An 18864-nucleotide genomic window follows, 5' to 3' on the forward strand; every position below is an offset into this window, starting at 1 on the left:
CAGAGAGAGCAGAGGGCCCGCAGCTCCTCTTCAGGGTGCAGGCCGAGGGCAGGCGGGCCCGGGCCGCGCACACACACACCCACCCCCGCAAGTCTGAGCCGCTCCAGGGCCGCCGTGGCACAGGCACGGTCTCCGCCCACAGGTTGGGGGGACTCCTCGTCAGCGTTCACACTGAGGCATTTCAGGAAGTCTGCTGCCACGGGCACTAGAGGGGCCAGGGGCTCCTCACATCCATGCAACTCCTGGAGGCCCCGCGGGGCTGTGGGCGAGGGACCAGTCCTGTGACCTTGCAGCACAAACCGGTCAGGAGAGAGCACGCGTCTTCATGCAGCTGAGGGGCACAGGCACACAGCAAGAGCTCCGGGGGCGAAGCGGCGGTGGCTGCTCACGGGCATTCAGCACATGCAACACAAGCAGCACAGAACTCGGCAGGGGGACAAAAGGGACTTTTACTTGTTTTCCCCCAGCAGTCCCGGAATAAGCAAACCATGGCCACCAGCCCTTTGTGCTCAGAGGCTCAAGGCAGTGGGACCGAGTGCAGCGCACAGGCTGGGGGCCCTGGGGATCGGGCTCAGGTGTGGCTCTGCTGTGACGGCGACATTGCACTCCTCTGGGCTGCGCGGCCAGCGGGGCCAGGAGCCCAGTCCACAGCTAGACCCTGGCTGCCGGCGAACGGGGTGTCTCCCGCACCAGGGTGCGGTCCGAAGGGCTGCCTTCCCTGGCCGGGCTCTCTTGCCGGGGCTGGGTGTTCATTTTCCTCTTCTGATAGTGGCTGTTCCTGTGACTCGCCTGCCTGCTCAGGTGGAAAGCAGGCAGGCAGATCCAGTTCTTGGCTAAAGACGACAAACCCAACCCGATGAAAGAAAAGGGAAAAGGGAAGTGGTCCTCTGTCAGCTGAGCTGTGGCGGCTTAAGTCTATTCACGTTCGGCGCTGTTCTCTCTCTGGCTGAGCGATAGGGACAGCGACTCTCTTCCCGGGGTCTCCTGATCCTGACGTCCTCCTCCGAGAGCCAGCAGGGCAGGGATGACATGTATCTGCTCTGCTCCTCAGGCTGGACAGGGGGGCGGGGCGGGGAGGAACAGAGTTCAGCCCTCCCTGCAGACCTGAGCGCCTAGCCCCCACCTACTTCTCTGGTTCTCATGGGCAAGACCAGATGATAGAAGAAGGAAAAAAAGAGAAAGGGAAGAAAAAGAAGAACCAACTACAAAGACATCACCTCCAGAGAACTCCTGACACGGTGAAAGTCATTCTCTTGTTCTCGGCACTTTCTGCCCTTCAAGGCAGGCCAAGGCCAAGTGGCTCGGTTATCTGGGAGCCCCTGGTGACCCGCTGTCCAAGGCTCCCCCTCCTCTGTCCTCTGCAGAGCAGCTGGTGGTCAGGGATCTGGTAGCCTCCCGACGCACGCTGCAGCAGCACTGAGATGCCGGGTCCCCTGGCCTTGACTGGGGCCGGCTGCTCCAGAGAAGCTAGGTGGCGGGCTCTTGTATGCCCACGAAGTCAAGTGTCCCTGGCTGCTGATTCATTCCTGCTTGTAATCCCCCAGCCGGGCAGCTGTGGTCCCGCCTGCTGCCGGTGGATGTGTGCTCGCAGAACCGCAGCAGAGTGCTTTGTCTGGAGGCTCCCAGGCTCCACGCTGCCTGCTGCCGGCCCCACAGCCCTCGCTCGCTCTCATAATGTCTGGCCCTCCCCCTCTCCCCTCCCCACCCTCCTCCCTTCCACGCTCAGGAAAATACATCAAGGAGCGGACATCGGAGCAGACGCTGCTGCTGCTGCTGCCGAGGGAGAAGGACACAGCAGCACAAGCATCACAGCAAAATGACAGGCTCCCCGGCATCCCATGTCACACATGCGTCTGAAAGGTGGAGACGGAGAGACTCTACCTGCAGCTCAAGGGGCTGGAAACAGCTTATTAAGGAGAGAAGGCACATTCCTATAGTTTTGGCCAACAGACAAAACTGTCTGTCTCAGACAGCCAGAGAAGGGGACAGAGGAACGTGTCTACCGCCCTTAGGGCATAGCCCACAGGTTAAGTGACCCCCTGCTCACCAAGTAAGAAAGATTGTGCCTCTATGCCAAGAGGATAAGCCATGGGGCGTCACAAAAACAGGTGACCAAATAAAGACGTTATACCTATTATTCCTCAGGTGAGCAGACACATTCAGCAACTTGGGCCTGCTGGAGCCCGGGAGAGAAGCACCAGGCCCAGAGCAGACCCCTCACAATCTAGATGAGGAGGAGATGGGAGGGAAGGCACCAAAGAAAGGGGGGGGGGGGCAGGACCAAACCCCAAGTACAGCCGTGAAGAAAGAAGAGGTCATATGTAGAGACAAAGACCCAGGGACCACATGCACCCTCTAAACATGCTGGGGGTACCAATAGCTCAACAGGCTGTAGATGGTCCTGGCGAAGAAGGGGCTGTGTGTGCAGGGAGATCAGGCACCAGAAGGAGCCTGCACTGAATGGCTACTCAACAGCTAAAGCAGCTGGCTTTAGCAAAAGAAAGCAAGTGATCTCTTCCGCTCCACAGACAGGCCTTTGTGGAAAGCAGCCAGTGGCCGGGGCCAGTGGGAAGGCTTCCCCTCCCTGATTCCTTACAGCAGAATGGGTCGTGAAACCAGTCTGCGGGGGATTTGGGTAACCAGCTCCAGTGCGGGCAGCTCAGGGTCCTAAGGCCCAAGACAAGAGTAAGACTCCAATTCCACCTAGGGTCTCGCCCTATAGAACACGATCCTTTGCGAAACCAGTCACACTGAGCAATCTCATGCTTTAGTTAACAGCTGCCTGCTGGGAGGCCTGCTCCTCCTCCCTGGCTGGCAACCCCAAAGCCCGAGTCTCCCCCAGATCCAGAAACCTATGGACAATCTGAACCCTGCAACTGACCATTCAAAATGAGGAAGAGCTTTGCTCTGGGCTGAGCTGAAGGCTGGTGCTCCCTGGGGTCCTTGGGAAAGCCCTATCCTGACCTGTGAGACAGAAGACAGAGTTCATGGGCAGACCTGGGTCTACCCTCCCCGTGCTTCATGGCCTGGCAGCAGGGCAGACACGGGGGGCTGCGACTCTGTAGCACGGGTGGAGGCATCCTCTGTTTAGGTAACCTTTCTCGTGTGCCCACCCTGGACTGCCCTACACTGCCATATGGAAGAGGGCTCAACGCAGTGGTGCTAAAACAGGGCTGTGTGGTCGGGACCCAGTGACCCAGGGGGGAAGCCAGACCAACTCTCACCACTCACACGGGTCCGTGGGGGTAAGAACTAGTGGGTGGGACCACCAGGGCAAAGAAGGAGATCTGTGTCATCACCTCCAAAGAGAAGGGCTCTTGCAAAAATGTGTTTTCTAGGGGGTGCGGCCACATCTCCTGATTTATCAAAGTCAAGAGGTAACGGCATGTTTCTGACCCAGACTCTCGAGCACGTGCATTCGTTGGACACAGAGGGGTGCAGGCAAGCAGAGAGCTGCTTCAACCGAACTGACTGCTATCGATCCCCTTCCTAGCTCGGTTTAGAGCTCCCCTAAAGCTCGGTTTTGGAAAAGTGTAATGGTGTTTGTCTCAGTACTGAACACCTACTCCTAATGAACACTTGACTCTTGACGGAGCCTGCACACGACAGCACGTGGAGACAGAGCCACAAACGCTGAGCCAGAAGAGCCACCTCTGCAGACTCCACTGCAACCCAAAACTGAGGAGGACGGGCCGCACCCAGCCGGGCCCTCTCTGCTAGAAGCCGGGGAAACAAGGCCACTGGACGGAGGTGGCTCCAGGAACCCACTGGAAGAGTGGTGGAGGGGACAGCAGATGACTCTCCTCCCTAGGTTTTTTGATACGAGAAAGTATTTTATGGACAGAAAAGAGCATATCTACCATTTACCTCTTCTGCTCTAGTATCTGAAAACATTAGTCATTCCCAACAAACCTATGAGGTAGGTACTATTATCCAAATGTAGCTAGGGAAGTGGGGGCCCAGAGAGATTAATGGACTTGCCCAACACCCGTATGCATCCAGAAGCAGAATTTGAACCCAGGGCTGAGGCTCCAGAGCCCATGCGATTTCCATAAGCACCACGGCATCAGCAGCTCCTTTCTCCCCGACGTGCACACTTGTCCCCATCCATCAGACTCTCTCACAGGGCCAGAGGAACCAGAGGTGTCACTTGGGCTAAGAGGCCAGTCCTGCCCACGGCCTCCTGAATGAGCAAGGAAGCCCTTCCCTTCAGTCGGAGAAGCGTTTCCTCAGTGTTTCCTCAGTGACTGGGTAAGGCCAGGCCCCAGCGAGCTGACTCAGCCTGGATGCTCTGGTCGCAGAGAGGGGGTGCAGGTGCTGGGGGATGGGACGTGAGACGTGAGCGAGCTAAGAGGCACCTTGAGAAATGTCACGTCACCTGAGAAAGTAATACAACCTTGATTCTATTATCAAGGCAAATGCCCTCTCAAGCTCCCTGCTACAAACAAAGGAAATCGAGGCAGCCCTCACCCCTAGGGCTTTGAAAAGAAAAGAATGCCCAGGGTAGCAGTTGAGCCAGAGTAAAAATGAGTGGCTAAGTAATGGAAAAATGCAGTAACAGACACAAGGAGGAACCGCAAAGCCCACCCTTCCAGTTGATGCGGGCAAACAGTCTGAGACCACTGATCCAACAATGCTCTGCCACCACCACGGAGCAGCCGGATGAGAGCCACCATCTCACGGGGAGTTAGCGCCAGAGTGGCCTGGGAAGCTGGACAGACTAACGCTGAGGTGTACTACAACTTAAACCAATCAGGGAAAACCTACACTTACAAAAATAATTATGAACAAGTGACAGCTGTTAACTTAAAAAAACCAAAAAACACCAACTTCCTAATAGCTGGCCTAAAATGCAATTTCCCCTCCAATACAATAAAAAGAGTCCTAGCCCTACAATAACAGCTAGATGGGCCATATAGGTACATGTCTGAATTGCAGGAGTATGACGCGGGCACAGGCTGACTTCTCTCACCCACCAAATGTCTGGCCTCTGGGTCAGAGGAAAAGCCTGGGCCAGAAAGGAGCCAAGGGTCTGTATTCCATGGGAAAGTGGCTGCTTGGTACGATACCTGAGATCTTCTGCTGTTCCTGAGAAAAGTCAATCCCTTCTCCAATAGAGCTCATGATTTTCTCAATCTGAAACGGAAAAAAGAGGAACAGAAAGGAGAGGCAGTCAGGCACCAGTTAAACATTACCAGCTCACCATCAGTGCACAGGGCGGGGGCGGGGTGGGGGGGCCCCTCCAGGTCTCTTCCAGATGATTCCAAGGTCCAAGCACCAACCTGCGAGGGATCAGAACTCTTTGCTGCTTGTACCAAGAAAGGCCCTTCTGTGGCCACAGCCCAACAGGGACTAAAGACACACTCCGAAGGGAGGGAGTGGGTAACAACCTGGGCTCAGCTGCTGGAAAAGCCGAAGAGTCTTCCCTCAAAGGCACTTATATGGCCCTCCCGCAGCACTGCCCCCAGCCTAGCAGAGATGGGACAACGGCAGGCCAGACCTGGCACATTTCACTGCTTGCACCAGAATTTAAATTCCAGGAGAGTCGTGACTTTGCCAACTTGCTTCCCTGTGACAACCTGAGTGCCTAGGGCAGTGCCTGGCAAGTCCCAGCACTCGACAGATCATTGGTGCTGCCTGACTGCCAGCTCTGAGATGTGAGGACAATTTTTAGCACTGAGGCAAGCAGAGAACCTAACACAGGAACCTCTCAGAAATCAAAGGGAGGCAGGCCGGTAACTCTGATCAGAGGATCTTTTGCTCTCTGAAGACACAGACATGAGCCCTTCCTCGGGACCGCAGCAGAGAGCGGGCCTCCAAGCATCCCATGTCTCCAGCACTGTCCCCCATACGGACCACCTGTTCTAGCCATCTGGCTTTGGTCACCCCGAGCCAGAGCCAAGCCCCCCACTCCAGGAAACCTGGTCACGGGCAGGACAGGGCAGCAAGGAGGCAGCCACCTTCTCTTCCCCTCCTCCTCCTCTTTTGGGTTGCAGTGATAATGAGCTCATTCGTGGCTCTTTTTCCAAAAAAATTTTGTTAAGAGAACCTTTTGTACCAGGGCTTGGATGCTTTTTCCTCTAAGTGCAAGTAAGGAGCCTGGGTCTGACGATCAAAAAAAAAAAAAACCAAACAAACAAACCACAACAACTCTCCAGCCAGCCTCCAGCTGGCAGATGAAGACAGCACATTTGACAGCCGGCAGAAGAGCCCAGAAGAAGCCCATTCCTTCCCCCTTGCAGCCGAGAGCTATAGCTATTTTCCTCCAGCCTCAGAAAACTGCCTTTTTACATACACGGTGAACTCCATCCCTGAGCTCAGCAAAAGCCAAGGGAAACACAACACGTCTGAGCTGTGGAGCAAACGGAGATGTGCCTCCGCTCAGGGGCCCCAGAGCCCAGAGGCCAGCATGGAAGCAGGCAGTGCCGCCACAGGTCTGCCCTGCCCCTTGAAGAGAATGCCTTCCTCCTTCCCTTCCTAATGCATCACTTCCTTTGGCTCCCATATATTTCAAGAATTGCCTCCTTCAACAGGCAGCTTGGTGCGAGGGAAAGACCCACGCAGACAGGAGAGCATCTTCACCCTTTCCCAGCCTCCATGCTGACTCTCCAAAAAATGGGGATGAGTCTTGCCTCCTATGAAGGGTTTCTGTGTGGATTAAAAGTAGCACTCACACAGAGTGTCTAGCCAAAGGCCTGGCTCACAGAAGATGCATGATAAATGGTTCGTGTGCCCTCCACTTCCCCTGTTTGCCTTAGAGCTCCAACCTAGTAAACACCTAGCTATTTTTAAAGTTGAAAAAAATGTTTTTACTTATATCTTTTAAAAAAAAATTTTTTTTAAATGTTTTTATTTATTTCTAGGAGAGAGAGAGAGACAGTGTGAGCAGGGGAGGGTCAGAGAGAGAGGGAGTCACAGACTGAAACAGGCTCCAGGCTCTGAGCTGGCAGTCAGCACAGAGCCCGATGTGGGGCTCGAACCCACGAACCGTGAGATCATGACCTAAGCGAAAGTCGGACGCTTAACCGACTAAGCCACCCAGGCGCCCCTACTTATAACTTTTTGACAGGACGTACATCCACATGGTTCAAAGTTCAAAAGCTACAAAGGTTATTCAGAGGAAAGTCTCCCTGTCCCTGTCTCCCAGCTGTCTGGCTCTCCTCCCTGCAGGGAACCAGTATAACCAGTTTCTCCAGTGTGCATCTAGATCTGTTCCAGCCACATGTAAGCAAACATACGAAGATATCCCACTTCCCACACTGACACAGGCAGTCTGCATATGCTGCTCTGCATTTTGCTTTCTCAATTTAATAATACATTTTAGAGTTCTTCCCACAGTTCATAAGAACATTCCTTTTAACGGATGAGATAGGTCATCCAGTGTGTGACTAGTTAGTTAACCAGTCCCCTGGTGGTCATGTGTGTAGTTTCCAATCTTTTCTCATTCTCAACAGTGCCACGATGAACACTGTTCTACATACATGTTTGTCTACACGGCTCCTCTTGAGAGTTCTTCCAGGCACAAAATCCTGACTTAGCAGCAGGGACCCCACAGGTTGTATAATCCCAACCCCCCCTGCGTGTCTGAATTTGCTAAAGGCCTTCCAGAGAGGGGGCACTCGCCATCTCTCCCGGTCGTTGGCCCTATCTGCAGAAACTGCCAATTTATAACATCTGTCTTTTTACAGACTGAAATCTCCCCCCCGCCCCCCTCCCAATTTCAACCTACTGGTTTGGTTATATTCCCCTAGAGTGCCTCTTCTTCCACAGGAAAGGCTCAGGGAGGTGTGGAGACAGGCCAAGCAGCTCCCCCACTCCCAGGCTGCAATAAATTACTAAATGTCAGTGCCCAGGTCCCAGAGTCTGGGTTGCCCAGATCACAGGAGCCTCCAAGCTGGGCAAAGAGCAGGCATTCCATAGATATCTGTTGATGTTCTTTCCTTTTTCTTTTCTAGATTTACAGGAGAAAAGTAGGGTGCTCGGGATGAGAAAACTTTTTCCTGCCTGGGGGTGGGGAATGGGGTCCTTACCCTTGGAATGGCTCCACCAGGCTACAGATCTCTCTTCCAGGCCAGAGAGGGTGTATGTGGGAGAAGCGTCACTGTAAAAGCCACAAGAGTTGGCATAAAGCATGTTTTACCTGCCATTTTGCCCCCTGTGGGCCTGGCTTGTGTTAAACGTACTGAATGAATGAAAGCGACAGCGGTGCGGTGGGAGGGGGGTGTTCCATTTACTTAAAGCTAGCAGAGAAAAAGCTGCTTTCCCAGGGCAGACTGTCAAGGGTGGAAAGAGCTGAAATGGAGGACAACCCCAAGACAGCTGTAATGTTAACACAAAATCAAGTCATCTGCAGTACCTATTTCATGATTGTCATAATCCCCTCACACCCAAAGCCCCAGCTGACCGAGCCAATCAGCATCTACTGGCTGCCCAATTCATGGGATTTTGCCAAAGGGCCTTTTGAAATCCGAGTGAACCGAGTTGGACACCCTGCTGCTTCTTTGCTCTGTTCCTTCCTTCCTGTGGGCCCCAGGAGTCACCCTCACACTGACTACAAAGGGCCAGGAACAGTCCTTATTTCCACCGCCCACCCTCCGGCAGGGTATGCGAGGACACTCTCACAACTACTTCGTTGCAACTATGCATGTCGCTGTCCTGTGAACTGTAGCATCTAAGTCAAGCTGAGAAGATTCTAGTTTATAGAGGAACTAGGAGTACTCGGCAGTTTACTGACAGCTTACAACCCAGCACCCCTTCCTGCCTTGGCAGAGACCCAGGGCTGGGACGAACATGGCAGTGAAGAGGTCCTGTTTGGGCAGAGACTGGCAAGTGTCCGCCCTGACGCCATCCATAAGCACAGAGCTGTCTGGGGCTGTGACCCTGCTCAGTGGCTGGGGAAACAGGGAGGAGTCTGGGTCTCTTCTCTTCCTGCCACATGCTCTGTGGCCCAGAACCAGCAGAGGGAGAACATGGTCATTTCAGTCTAGACAAAGAGGAGCTGTCAGGGAAAACAAATACCATTCTCATCTGTATACTTTGTGGACTTTAACCATTTAGCCTTGAGTTTAAAAACAAATCTGATTAGGCTGTTTTCTCAGAAATGTTCTACATCTCAGGGGAGAAAGTAGGCAGGTGGGATGTCATGGAAGGGCACAGTTCAATATTCTCTTTTCTATTGTTTAGGATCAGTGACATTTTGGGGGAAAGAAGGACAGTGGTCATGCTTTAATACTGCACTTCACATAAACTCTATAGGGAGCTTATATTTGGGGTTGGTAAGGCCTGAAAATTATCAACATAATAGATACATATATTTTATTTTATTTTTTTTAATGTTTTATTTATTTCTAGGAGAGAGAAAGAGACAGCGCGAGCAGGGGAGGGTCAGAGAGAGAGGGAGTCACAGACTGAAACAGGCTCCAGGCTCTGAGCTGGCAGTCAGCACAGAGCCCGACGTGGGGCTCGAACCCACGAACCGCGAGATCATGACCTAAGCAAAAGTCGGACGCTTAACCGACTAAGCCACCCAGGCGCCCCTAGATACATATATTTTAAAAATGATTGAAAAGATTCCATTTTCAAAATGTACTCAAGGTTATTCTATTAAATTTTTTTTTTTGATATTTATTCATTTATGAGAGACAAAGTGTGAGCAGGGGAGGGGCAGAGCGAGAGGGAGACACCGAATCCGAAGCGGCTCCAGGCTCCGAGCTGTCAGCACAGAGCCCGATGCGGGGCTCGAACCCACGAACCGTGAGATCATGACCTGAGCTGAAGTCAGACACTTAACTGACTGAGCCACCCAGGAGCCCCTTGAGGTTATTTTATTTAGACTCTCCTCTCCTGCCCCCACCAAGGATATATAAAATATATTCCTCATGTGGCTGAAAACAAACAAACAAACAAACCCCCAAACACTATAGACCCTGCTGCTCACATCTTCTGACACGTGCTTGTTTAGAACACAGGACTGTATGGTGCAGGGTGGCTCAGTCAGTTAAGAGTCTGACTCTTGAGTTCGGCTTAGGTCATGATCTCAAAGTTGTGAGATCAAGCCCCAAGTCCTGCTGGGCATGGAGCTTGCTTCAGATTCTCTCCCTCTCCCTCTGTCCCTCCCCTACTCTCTCTCTCTCAAAACAAAACAAAACAAAACAACAAAACAAAAAAACCCCCAGAACACCAATCATGAGTGCTCAAAGGCTGGCAATGGGAGGTGATATTCTGTATATAGACAGGTGTCCGTTCCCTATCACTATACCCTGGCTTTTGGGAAAAGTCTATCAGATTACAACAGACTTTTTCACTGTTTATCAGGAGTGAGGGAAGGGGAAAGACAGGTGTTGGGGGCAGAAACACTTCTGTAGGAACAGGAAGTCCACCGGAGAAACCACAAGTCTCAGTGCGACTTGGATCCAAGGCCTGTGTGAAACCTCCTTTCCGGAAAGTGGTACAAGTTAGAAGCAATGGCTATGTTCAGGGGCTCCCATCTGTAGTCAAATATCAGAAGAGCAGTTATCAGCCTGGTCAGCACGCCCACAGGTTGGGGCCTGATGTAGAGGAACAAAGGAAAGGGATGACCTTCTTCCTATTTTCTTTTGGTGCAAATGGGAGCATGAAGGGAGAAGTTTCTGCAATTCGCCAGAATGTGGCTCTTGAGGTCAGGCATCCCCTCCGGACCCTCTTTCTGCTGCCTGGGGAGCTCCCAGCTCCCAAGGACTCCCCCACCAGTTGGAAAACACATACCAATCCCCTTGGGCCTGCACCGCTTGGTCTGGAGACCCTTTCTACCTCTCCTTCTCTGTCCCAATGCTTAACACCTTATTGGTCTGGAAACACACTCTGCTTTGTAACGTTATTTTCCCGATGAACTGTTTTAGGAGGTGTCCCTAGAGCCACTAAGGGCCAGGACCTTGTTTCATGCTGTCTCTTTTAGATCCCACATGGAGCCATGTGCAGAGCTGGCCCGCCGGCGGTGGCCAGTGACACACAAGAACAGCTACAATTTGTTAAATGCCCACACTGGGCCAGTCCCCTCATTAATACTTGTAAGAGAGGAAGTGCAGCCAATGCTTCTGGACCCCGGTCTGCCTCCTCCAAGTCCCCTGCCCTCATTCTTCTCTTTCTCCAACTTCCCTGGGCTGTTGGCACCACAACCTCACACCCTACAACTACCAGCTGGCCCTCTCCCTCAGCAATCCTGTAGAGCCTCAACTCACTGCCAAGCAAACATATCATCCGATTTTTCAGGTGAGGGAATTGGAGCTCTGCTCTGTGGGCTGACTCCCAAACTCCTGGCGGATGGCACAGCTCTCGCTTCTGCTAAGTGCCATTTGTGGCGGAGTCTGCTCCCGGGAGAGCTCGAGCTCCCTGATCCAGGGTGCCTGAGTGGCAGGCCCTCTCCTCTGGCTGAATGGCCTTGCTTGGATATTGCCGTGCATTCCTAGCAGCACGGGGCTCAGGAACTGAGCCTCAAGCACCTCCGTCTCACTGGAGGCTGTGCCCATGCCATCAGGTGACTCTGCTGATGTGCGAGTCGGCGGGCACCTCCAGCTGGGCCAGGCACCCTGAAGACTGCTGACAGCTGCACTCTGGGGCCCAGAAACCACATAAGAATTCATCACCACCTCCGTCTTAACTGCGTCTCGGCAGCAGACTCAGCCTAGAGTGGGCTTTGGATTCCACATTTGAAAAAGGGTCACTGACCAGGGTCGGGGTTATTTTTTCCCCCCCTCTCCCTCCACCCTTGACCACATTGCACAAGGCCTCCGGAAAGACAGAGATGGATTGAAGTAAATTATTCGTCCTGATTTTCTAACCTTGTCAACTAACTGCTTTTCGGAGAGGGAGGCAGGAGAGGGTGGGGGAGGGGAGAAGAGGGCAGGGAATGAATAAATGTCTGCCAAGAGACTCAAGGCCGGCCTTCGGGCCTTGGGAGGCAGAAAGGAGGCAGAGGCTGCGGTGGCAGCTACACTGACACTGAGTAACTTCTTTCCACGGAGCACACTGTCTGCGGAGGCTTAATTTGTCTCATCACAGGGGGCACACGGATTGTTGCTATATTTATCGCTGCACTCCCCCCCCCCCCCCCCCCACGTTGTTACCGTCCTTCTCAATCCTCCCAGGCTGGGAGACAATAGAGCGGTTCTGTTTCACAAGTGTTTTGTACTTGTGTCACTGCCGGGCTCATGTTAAAGCCTGCATGTGTCTGCCCCAGGCTGGACTCTGGGGGAGGGCGGGGGAGCTCAAAGTCAAAGGAGCTGCAGCTTCCCCACAGCACTTCAGTCCCCAAACCTCCCCCCTCCTTCCTCATTTTTTACCTTTCACACCCCACTTAGGTTACTGACTGGGCCTTCCCGGTCCCCCTCCCCAAAGCACCTTCCACCCCACTTCTCCCAGGGGCCCTTTCTGACCAGGGACACAATCCTGACCCACAGAGATGCGAGATGTGCATGCCTCAGAACTGGCATCTCAACAGGGGGAAGACCTTACCTAGGAAGGAGGACCTTACGTGCAAATAACACTTGCCCGTGACCTTCTCACCCTAGAACAGCCAAACATCCAGGCAAATCTTTAACTCAAAGCCTCATGAAAACCGCTGAAAGAAGAAAAAAAGTTGGGAGACCTAGATTCCAATTAACTTTATTATGGCTTGCCACCTAACTCCAGGTTTTGTGCCAAATACTGGCTTTAATAAGTGGGGCAAGACTCTAGAAGATTGATGAGGATTATGTATCTGGGTTCTACTCCAATTTACGCAATCTCCTTTCTACCCAGGAGTAGGCTTATTTGGGGGCTGGGGGGTGCGGAATGAGGAGGAAGAGGAAGCCCACAGACCTGGGGGAGGCTGCAGTCCCCCAAAACCCTGGCAACCTGCTCGCTGGACCTTCCTTGGTTTTCTTTCCCTGCCACCATCACCAAGTAATCATCCTTTGCTTCCATTCTTCCACAATCTGAATGTCATTAAAACACCCTGGCTGCACTGTTAGCCTGGCAATTGATTCTACCAGCCCACAGAAAAACACTCTAAATTCCCATTCAGAACTGATGTCCTCAGCAGTGTGGCCGGGGAAAGGGTTCCACATCCACCAGCTCCTCAGATTCTGCAGGGGAATATCTGCCTCGTAATACTAGGGAGTCAGATATAAAATTCTCAGCACCAAAATACACATGCTTATGGTGTAAAAAAAAAAAAAGATCATATACATTTACTACAAATACACTATCAGTATCTGTCAGCTGCCCTGAGATTTGTTGCAGCTTACCCACTCCTAATGGTCTCTGAGGTTATGAACAGAAGTTGGATAAATGAAGTTGACAGTGTTCTCAAAATTCATTTTAAAGCACTAGTTAAAATCTTTCAGATAAGCCTGTTAAAAAATAAAATTCAACTGAGTAAATTTAAAGATCTAATTGGCTCTACTAAATGATTCATGAGTCGGTAGCATCCCTTCTAGCAAGCAGAGGGGAGCTCCGAAGACCTAGAAAGGGAAAGGTTTTCAAAGGCAGGACAAGGAAGTCAAAAACAGAAAAAAAAAAGGATTTTTTCAGGTGAGGTCACCTTCCCCTGGGGACAAAAGGGTCTTAGTAGGTAGATTACCTCATTTTCCTTTGAGGACTGTGACAGATTACCTTATTGGTGCTGACCAGAAAATTCCAGACTGACCTGGTGAGAGATGACCTTCTAGGGGACGTTCAAAGTGCAATTAGATTAGGTTAAATAAGCCCCAGCCTGGTGACCTGGTCTAAGGAAAGTCATTCTGGGCCTTTGTTTTTCTTTTTAACAAGCCTTACACAAAAGTGCACACAATGCACTGATTCCATGTAGATGATGTTCTAGAACAGGCGAAACTAATCTATGGAGGTGGAAAAATTTCAGAAGAGTAGTTGCTGGGGGGAGGGGGGCAGGGGGGTAGAGCACAGTAAGGAGTGACCAGGAAGGGGCATGAGCAAACTTCCTGAGTTTATGACAATATTCTGCATCTTGATAGGAATCTGGGTCACATAAATGTCTGTATCTGTCCTAACTCAGGGAATAGTAGACTTAAGATGTATGCATTTCATTTTGTATACATTTTACTGCCCCTCCTCTCTAAACCCTATGAACAAATATCTATCAAACTTTAGTTAATGATAGACAACATGGTTAAACTGTTTAGGGATGAAATGTATGATGACCACAAGTGACTCTGAAACCCATCCAAAAATAACCAATTTGTAAGTGGACTGAGGGATGGACGGATGGATAAGAGATAAAACAAGCAGAGTAAAATGTAATTACAGAATCTAGGCTCGAGGTGGTGGGTATATAGGTACTCACTATTCTAGTCTCTTTCAAGTTTTCTGCATGTTTGAAAATTTTCAGAATAAAATGCTGGGAAAAATACTTCTTTCGGGATCAAATCTTTCAGAGAATAGTAAATAGTAAGGTCAACACTGATTGAAGTTTCATCAATTGTAATGAACTCTGCTCAACATGCTAATAAGCAGAGACAGGCATAGGAAACAAAGAGAAAGGAATGTGGGAAAGCTGACTTCACCATTATTCCGTGTCACCAAGCTTGCGGGTGAAGGGCCCTCAGCTTTTCTGTTGTGGTGTGGCTTTCTCTATTCTGGAACCTAGGCTCACCCTGGTCTTGACAGTCTGAAAACTCAATTATCAGTGTTCCCAAGGATGAGCAAACCCTGGGAAACTGGTTTGTATTAATCCGACTCAAAAGACACTGATCCCTCCCTCAGTGACTGATTTCAGTACGGGAAGCACCATGTTAGAATACTTGGCTAATGGAATGCGTTTGTATCCTCTAGAGCCTGAAATCAATAAAATGAGATCAAATCCACCCTCAGAACACTGAAGGAACAAGGGAAATGTGGGTGGACTGTGCTGACAACTATTCCAATTATCCCTTTCCTACTTAGGGAGGTCCTCTTTCTTGAAAATCGAATTCAGGTGCTCACAGCAAGGTACACATCTACTCGGAAAGTACTTTAAACATTTTTTTTAATGTTTATTTTTGAAGGGGGGGAGGGGTAGAGAGAGAGGGAGACACACAATCCGAAGCAGGCTCCAAACTCCAAGCTGTCAGCACAGAGCCTGATGTGGTGTTTGAAATCATGGACCCATGAAATCATGACCTGAGCCGAAGTTGGAGGCCTACCTTACTGAACCACTCAGGCACCCCTGGGAAAGTACTTTTTTTTTTTTTTTTAAATAGTTTATTGTCAAGTTGGTTTCCATCAGAAAGTACTTGTGATCAACGTTACCCCTCGAGCCTCCCAGGGTTGGCAGGTTCTGGAGGCTGGGTTCTGTCCATGGGGCACTCTGCAATGAGCACCAGCTCAGTGCCCTCCCTGTGGTTTGGTTCATCCTCACAGGCAGCCTGGGGGAGAGCTCGGATTCTGCCCTCTTTACAGAAGAGGAAACTAAACGTCAGAGCAGAAAAACAACGTCCATGGTCAGAGCACTAGAAATCTGTGACCCACACCCAACTCATTAGCTTTATGATTGATGACATCCAGCTTATTTAGGGCCTAGCTTCTACTCTATTAAAGCTCAGAGCACAGTTTCAAATGTGGGAACACTGAAAAGATTCTGTGAAGCGGAGGAAGGAACAAGGACTTTGGAGTAAGAAACTTTCATTTAAAATACTCTTAAAAGGGAGGGGGGGGAGATGGGCATGGAGGAGGGCACTTGTGGGGATGAGCACTGGGTGTTATATGGAAACCAACTTGACAATAAACTATTTGTAAGAAAATAAAAAAGTTAAAAAAAAATATTTTGTATTAAAAAAAAGAAGGATGAGATTTCTTTCTGTCTCTCTAATCTCTTAGCAGATTGACATTAGTGCACATCACATTCTGGTTTAATGTTTATATAATAATAAAATTGTTCTATTTCTCTTCTAAAAAAAAAACTCTTAAAATTAGTTGTGGAACCTTAGACAAGTCATTTAATTTCTCTTTCAACTTCCTCTTCCATAAAGTGTGGAAAAATTCCTCCCCATGGGCTCACTGCTATGGGCAAACTACTTGACCCGTCTTCTTCAAGACCCCATCTCTTCAAAGGCAAAATGGAGACATCAACACAGGGCTGCTGTAAAGCTGTGAGACAATGCACACGGGGTCCTAGCGCTGTGTTTGATTTCTAGAGGGGCTATAATGAGGAGTTTGTTTACTAGGACCCTGGAGCAGGCTCTGTCTAAAAGATGGGGGGTCTGGGGCACCTGGGTGGCTCAGTAAGCGTCCGACTTCAGCTCAGGTCATGATCTCGTGGTCCATGAGTTCAGGCCCCTGTTGGGCTCTGTACTGACAGCTCATGGAGCCTGCTTCCTCTCCGTCTCTGTCTCTCAAAAACAAATAAATGTTTAAAAAAAAAAAAAAGACATGGGGTCTTCGTGTGATTCATCCATTCCCTGAAAGACATCGTCCCATAGGTGAAGACAAGCTTCTTGCCAGTGTAAGCACAGAAAGGGAGATTTGCTCCTTCTCCGAAGGCCGTATCTGTCTGCCCCTGTTCCTGGGAAGTTCTGGTCCCTGCCACGTCCAGGGGCCATAGCAGTAAAGTACCCAGGAGTGTTTTAAAATTCAGCCCTCGGAAAAACGAGGTTGAGCCTGAGAGTCATTTCGTTTTCACGCTGGAACCCACTGGACGCACTTGTAAGTCCTGCTTTACACTGAGAAACACCTGCGGTCCCTGCAAAAGCACAGACCCCAGGCAAACAGCTCACACAGTCTTACCCCCATGCTTGTTTCAGTTTAGAGACATTAGAAAGGGTTTGCACTCATGATTCACATTCATCCGGTTCCAAAACAAACAGAATTCTACCTAAAAAACAAGTTAATCAAAACCCAGGTTCCTTTGTTTAAAAAAAAAAAAAAAAAAAAAAGGACAAAGCCGAGGGAAAAGGTTTCCTTCTGGCAGAGAATGTTTAGAACATGCTGTGTGAACAATGGCTCACTTCCTGGACACTCGGCTGGGGGCCGCTTCTCCATTCAGGACAAAATGTTTCATGTGAGGGGGGCGATGTCTTTCTACAAGGCAGCTCCTCGGCAAGAACACAAGAACACAGGGGTGGGGGGACCCCAACCAGAGAGCAGGACAGAGCAGAGGAAGCAGGGTCTCCACTCAGGCCTGCTCCCCTCCCCCGCAAAGGTAGAGGTGAGGGCTGGAGGCCGTGGTGCTGACCTCAGCGGCACCCCCCCCCGCCCCCCGCCTCTGAAAGAGCTGGCAGAATGTGGAATCAGCAGGCCCATCTGCACGGGGACTGACACCCCCTCCTTCGCAAGCCCATTAATGACCTCCACCGGCTGGACAGAGCCGCACACCATCTCTCCCCTCTGTAACCTCGCGCTCACGCTCCCCGCTGGCAGGCTTCTCTCAAACACACCAGCGGGTCTCCTGGTTCTACCCCACCGACTGATGCGCTTACCAAGTAGTTGGGCTCATTTCCAAAACTGGCTTAAGATGGCTGTGTATTTGTTGATGAAAAAAGGGAAGTTTAATTAAACGTTACACAAATGATGAAACGAGCATAAAAAGAGCAGTCGCTGGGACAACCAAATAGATGCTTTGAAGAGACTCAGTAACAGGATTATTTTTTTACTGCCTCTGAATTAGGTGTTGTTGGAGAAATAAATGAAAAATTCTAGAAGGATTCTGTACTCACCAGTGACTAAATTCTTGCCTTTTTTAAGAAACTCAGACTAACTGCAAGTTTTAGCCAATGGTGTTTTATGGACGTGATTCGTGTAACGAAGAGGAGGGAGAAGTCCAAACCAGCATGTCAACAGCAAAGAAAAGGCCTAACTCTACATCTAACCCTGGGAGGCACACCTATTTGTTTGGGGTTAAATTAAAATGTTTGTGTTCTTTTTCTTTATTAAAATTTTTTTTAAATTTATTTTTGAGACAGAGAGGAAAAGTGCGTGGGAGCGAGCAGGGTAGGGTTAGAGGGGCAGAGAGAGGCTGACACAGGATCTGAAGCTGGGTCTGCACTGATAGTCAAAAGACCGATGCAGGGCTCGAACCCATAAACCATGAGATCATGACCTGAGCTGAAGTCAGATGCCCAACCCAGCTACCCAGGCCCCCCTCTTCGTGTTCTTTTTAAAAATGACTTCCTCCTTTAACAGAGTTTTGTAATTAAGCAAACAACCCCGTCCCAAGTGCCCATGCAGAAAGCCCCTACGGGGAGCTGGCAGGAGCGCCGGATAAACACTAACCCCGTCACAGATGCCACGCAGTAATTCACAAACAGCTAAACTACCAGAGACATAGAACCCCTCTCTGGCTACTCTTTCCTGAAAAGCCAGGTGAATCCCAGCATCCTGTCAGCCCTTCCTTCTTCCTCATTGCAGTTCCTGTTTGCACAATGCCTTAGGGTTTCACTGATCACTGCCAGGGGCCAGGGCCAACCAGCCAGGGCTGTGTGAGTTACAGATCAAAGGCATTAGCAAGTCACGGGCTTTTACATTCAATCAACTCAGAGGCTACCTCATGCCAAGTCAAATTCACAGCTGCCACTCACTCACACACAGCACTTGGTAACAGGAACTCCTCGCAGCCCAGATCTCAAGCTGGGAGCACAGAGACAGAGTCGCCAGGTTAACTAAGACCCTTCCCCTCCACGTGGTCCCCGCAGACCATGAGACAGGGAGGCAAAGCAACTGGAGTCCTCTAAGTCTCCTAGATGTGTTGTGAAGCTCATGGGGATCCACGGTCATCCTAAAGAAAAAGCCTGAGCTAGGAACTAGCTTGTGCCCTGCCCCACCCATCAAGGAGCATAAAACAAACATGGGAATGGCATTCTTATGTCCCCCAAATATACTCACAGAGGATAAGATACAAGTACACGGAGAACTGCTTTC

The 18864-nt window shown here is 50.4% G+C and overlaps 1 protein-coding gene across 4 annotated transcripts in view; it reads right to left on the bottom strand.

Moving 5' to 3' along the window:
- Positions 1–18864, bottom strand: part of ANKS1A (ankyrin repeat and sterile alpha motif domain containing 1A) — a 179657-nt gene that overhangs the window by 27195 nt on the left and 133598 nt on the right. For all 4 annotated transcript variants that reach the window (XM_039241830.1, XM_039241829.1, XM_039241828.1 and 1 more), the window contains exon 12: positions 5070–5136. In XM_039241830.1, the coding sequence (XP_039097761.1) occupies positions 5070–5136 (67 nt within the window). The remainder of the gene's footprint in view (positions 1–5069; positions 5137–18864) is intronic.

Source organism: Hyaena hyaena, unplaced genomic scaffold, assembly GCF_003009895.1.
Source record: "Hyaena hyaena isolate Hyena2069 unplaced genomic scaffold, ASM300989v1 scaffold_202, whole genome shotgun sequence".
Lineage (NCBI taxonomy): Eukaryota > Metazoa > Chordata > Mammalia > Carnivora > Hyaenidae > Hyaena > Hyaena hyaena.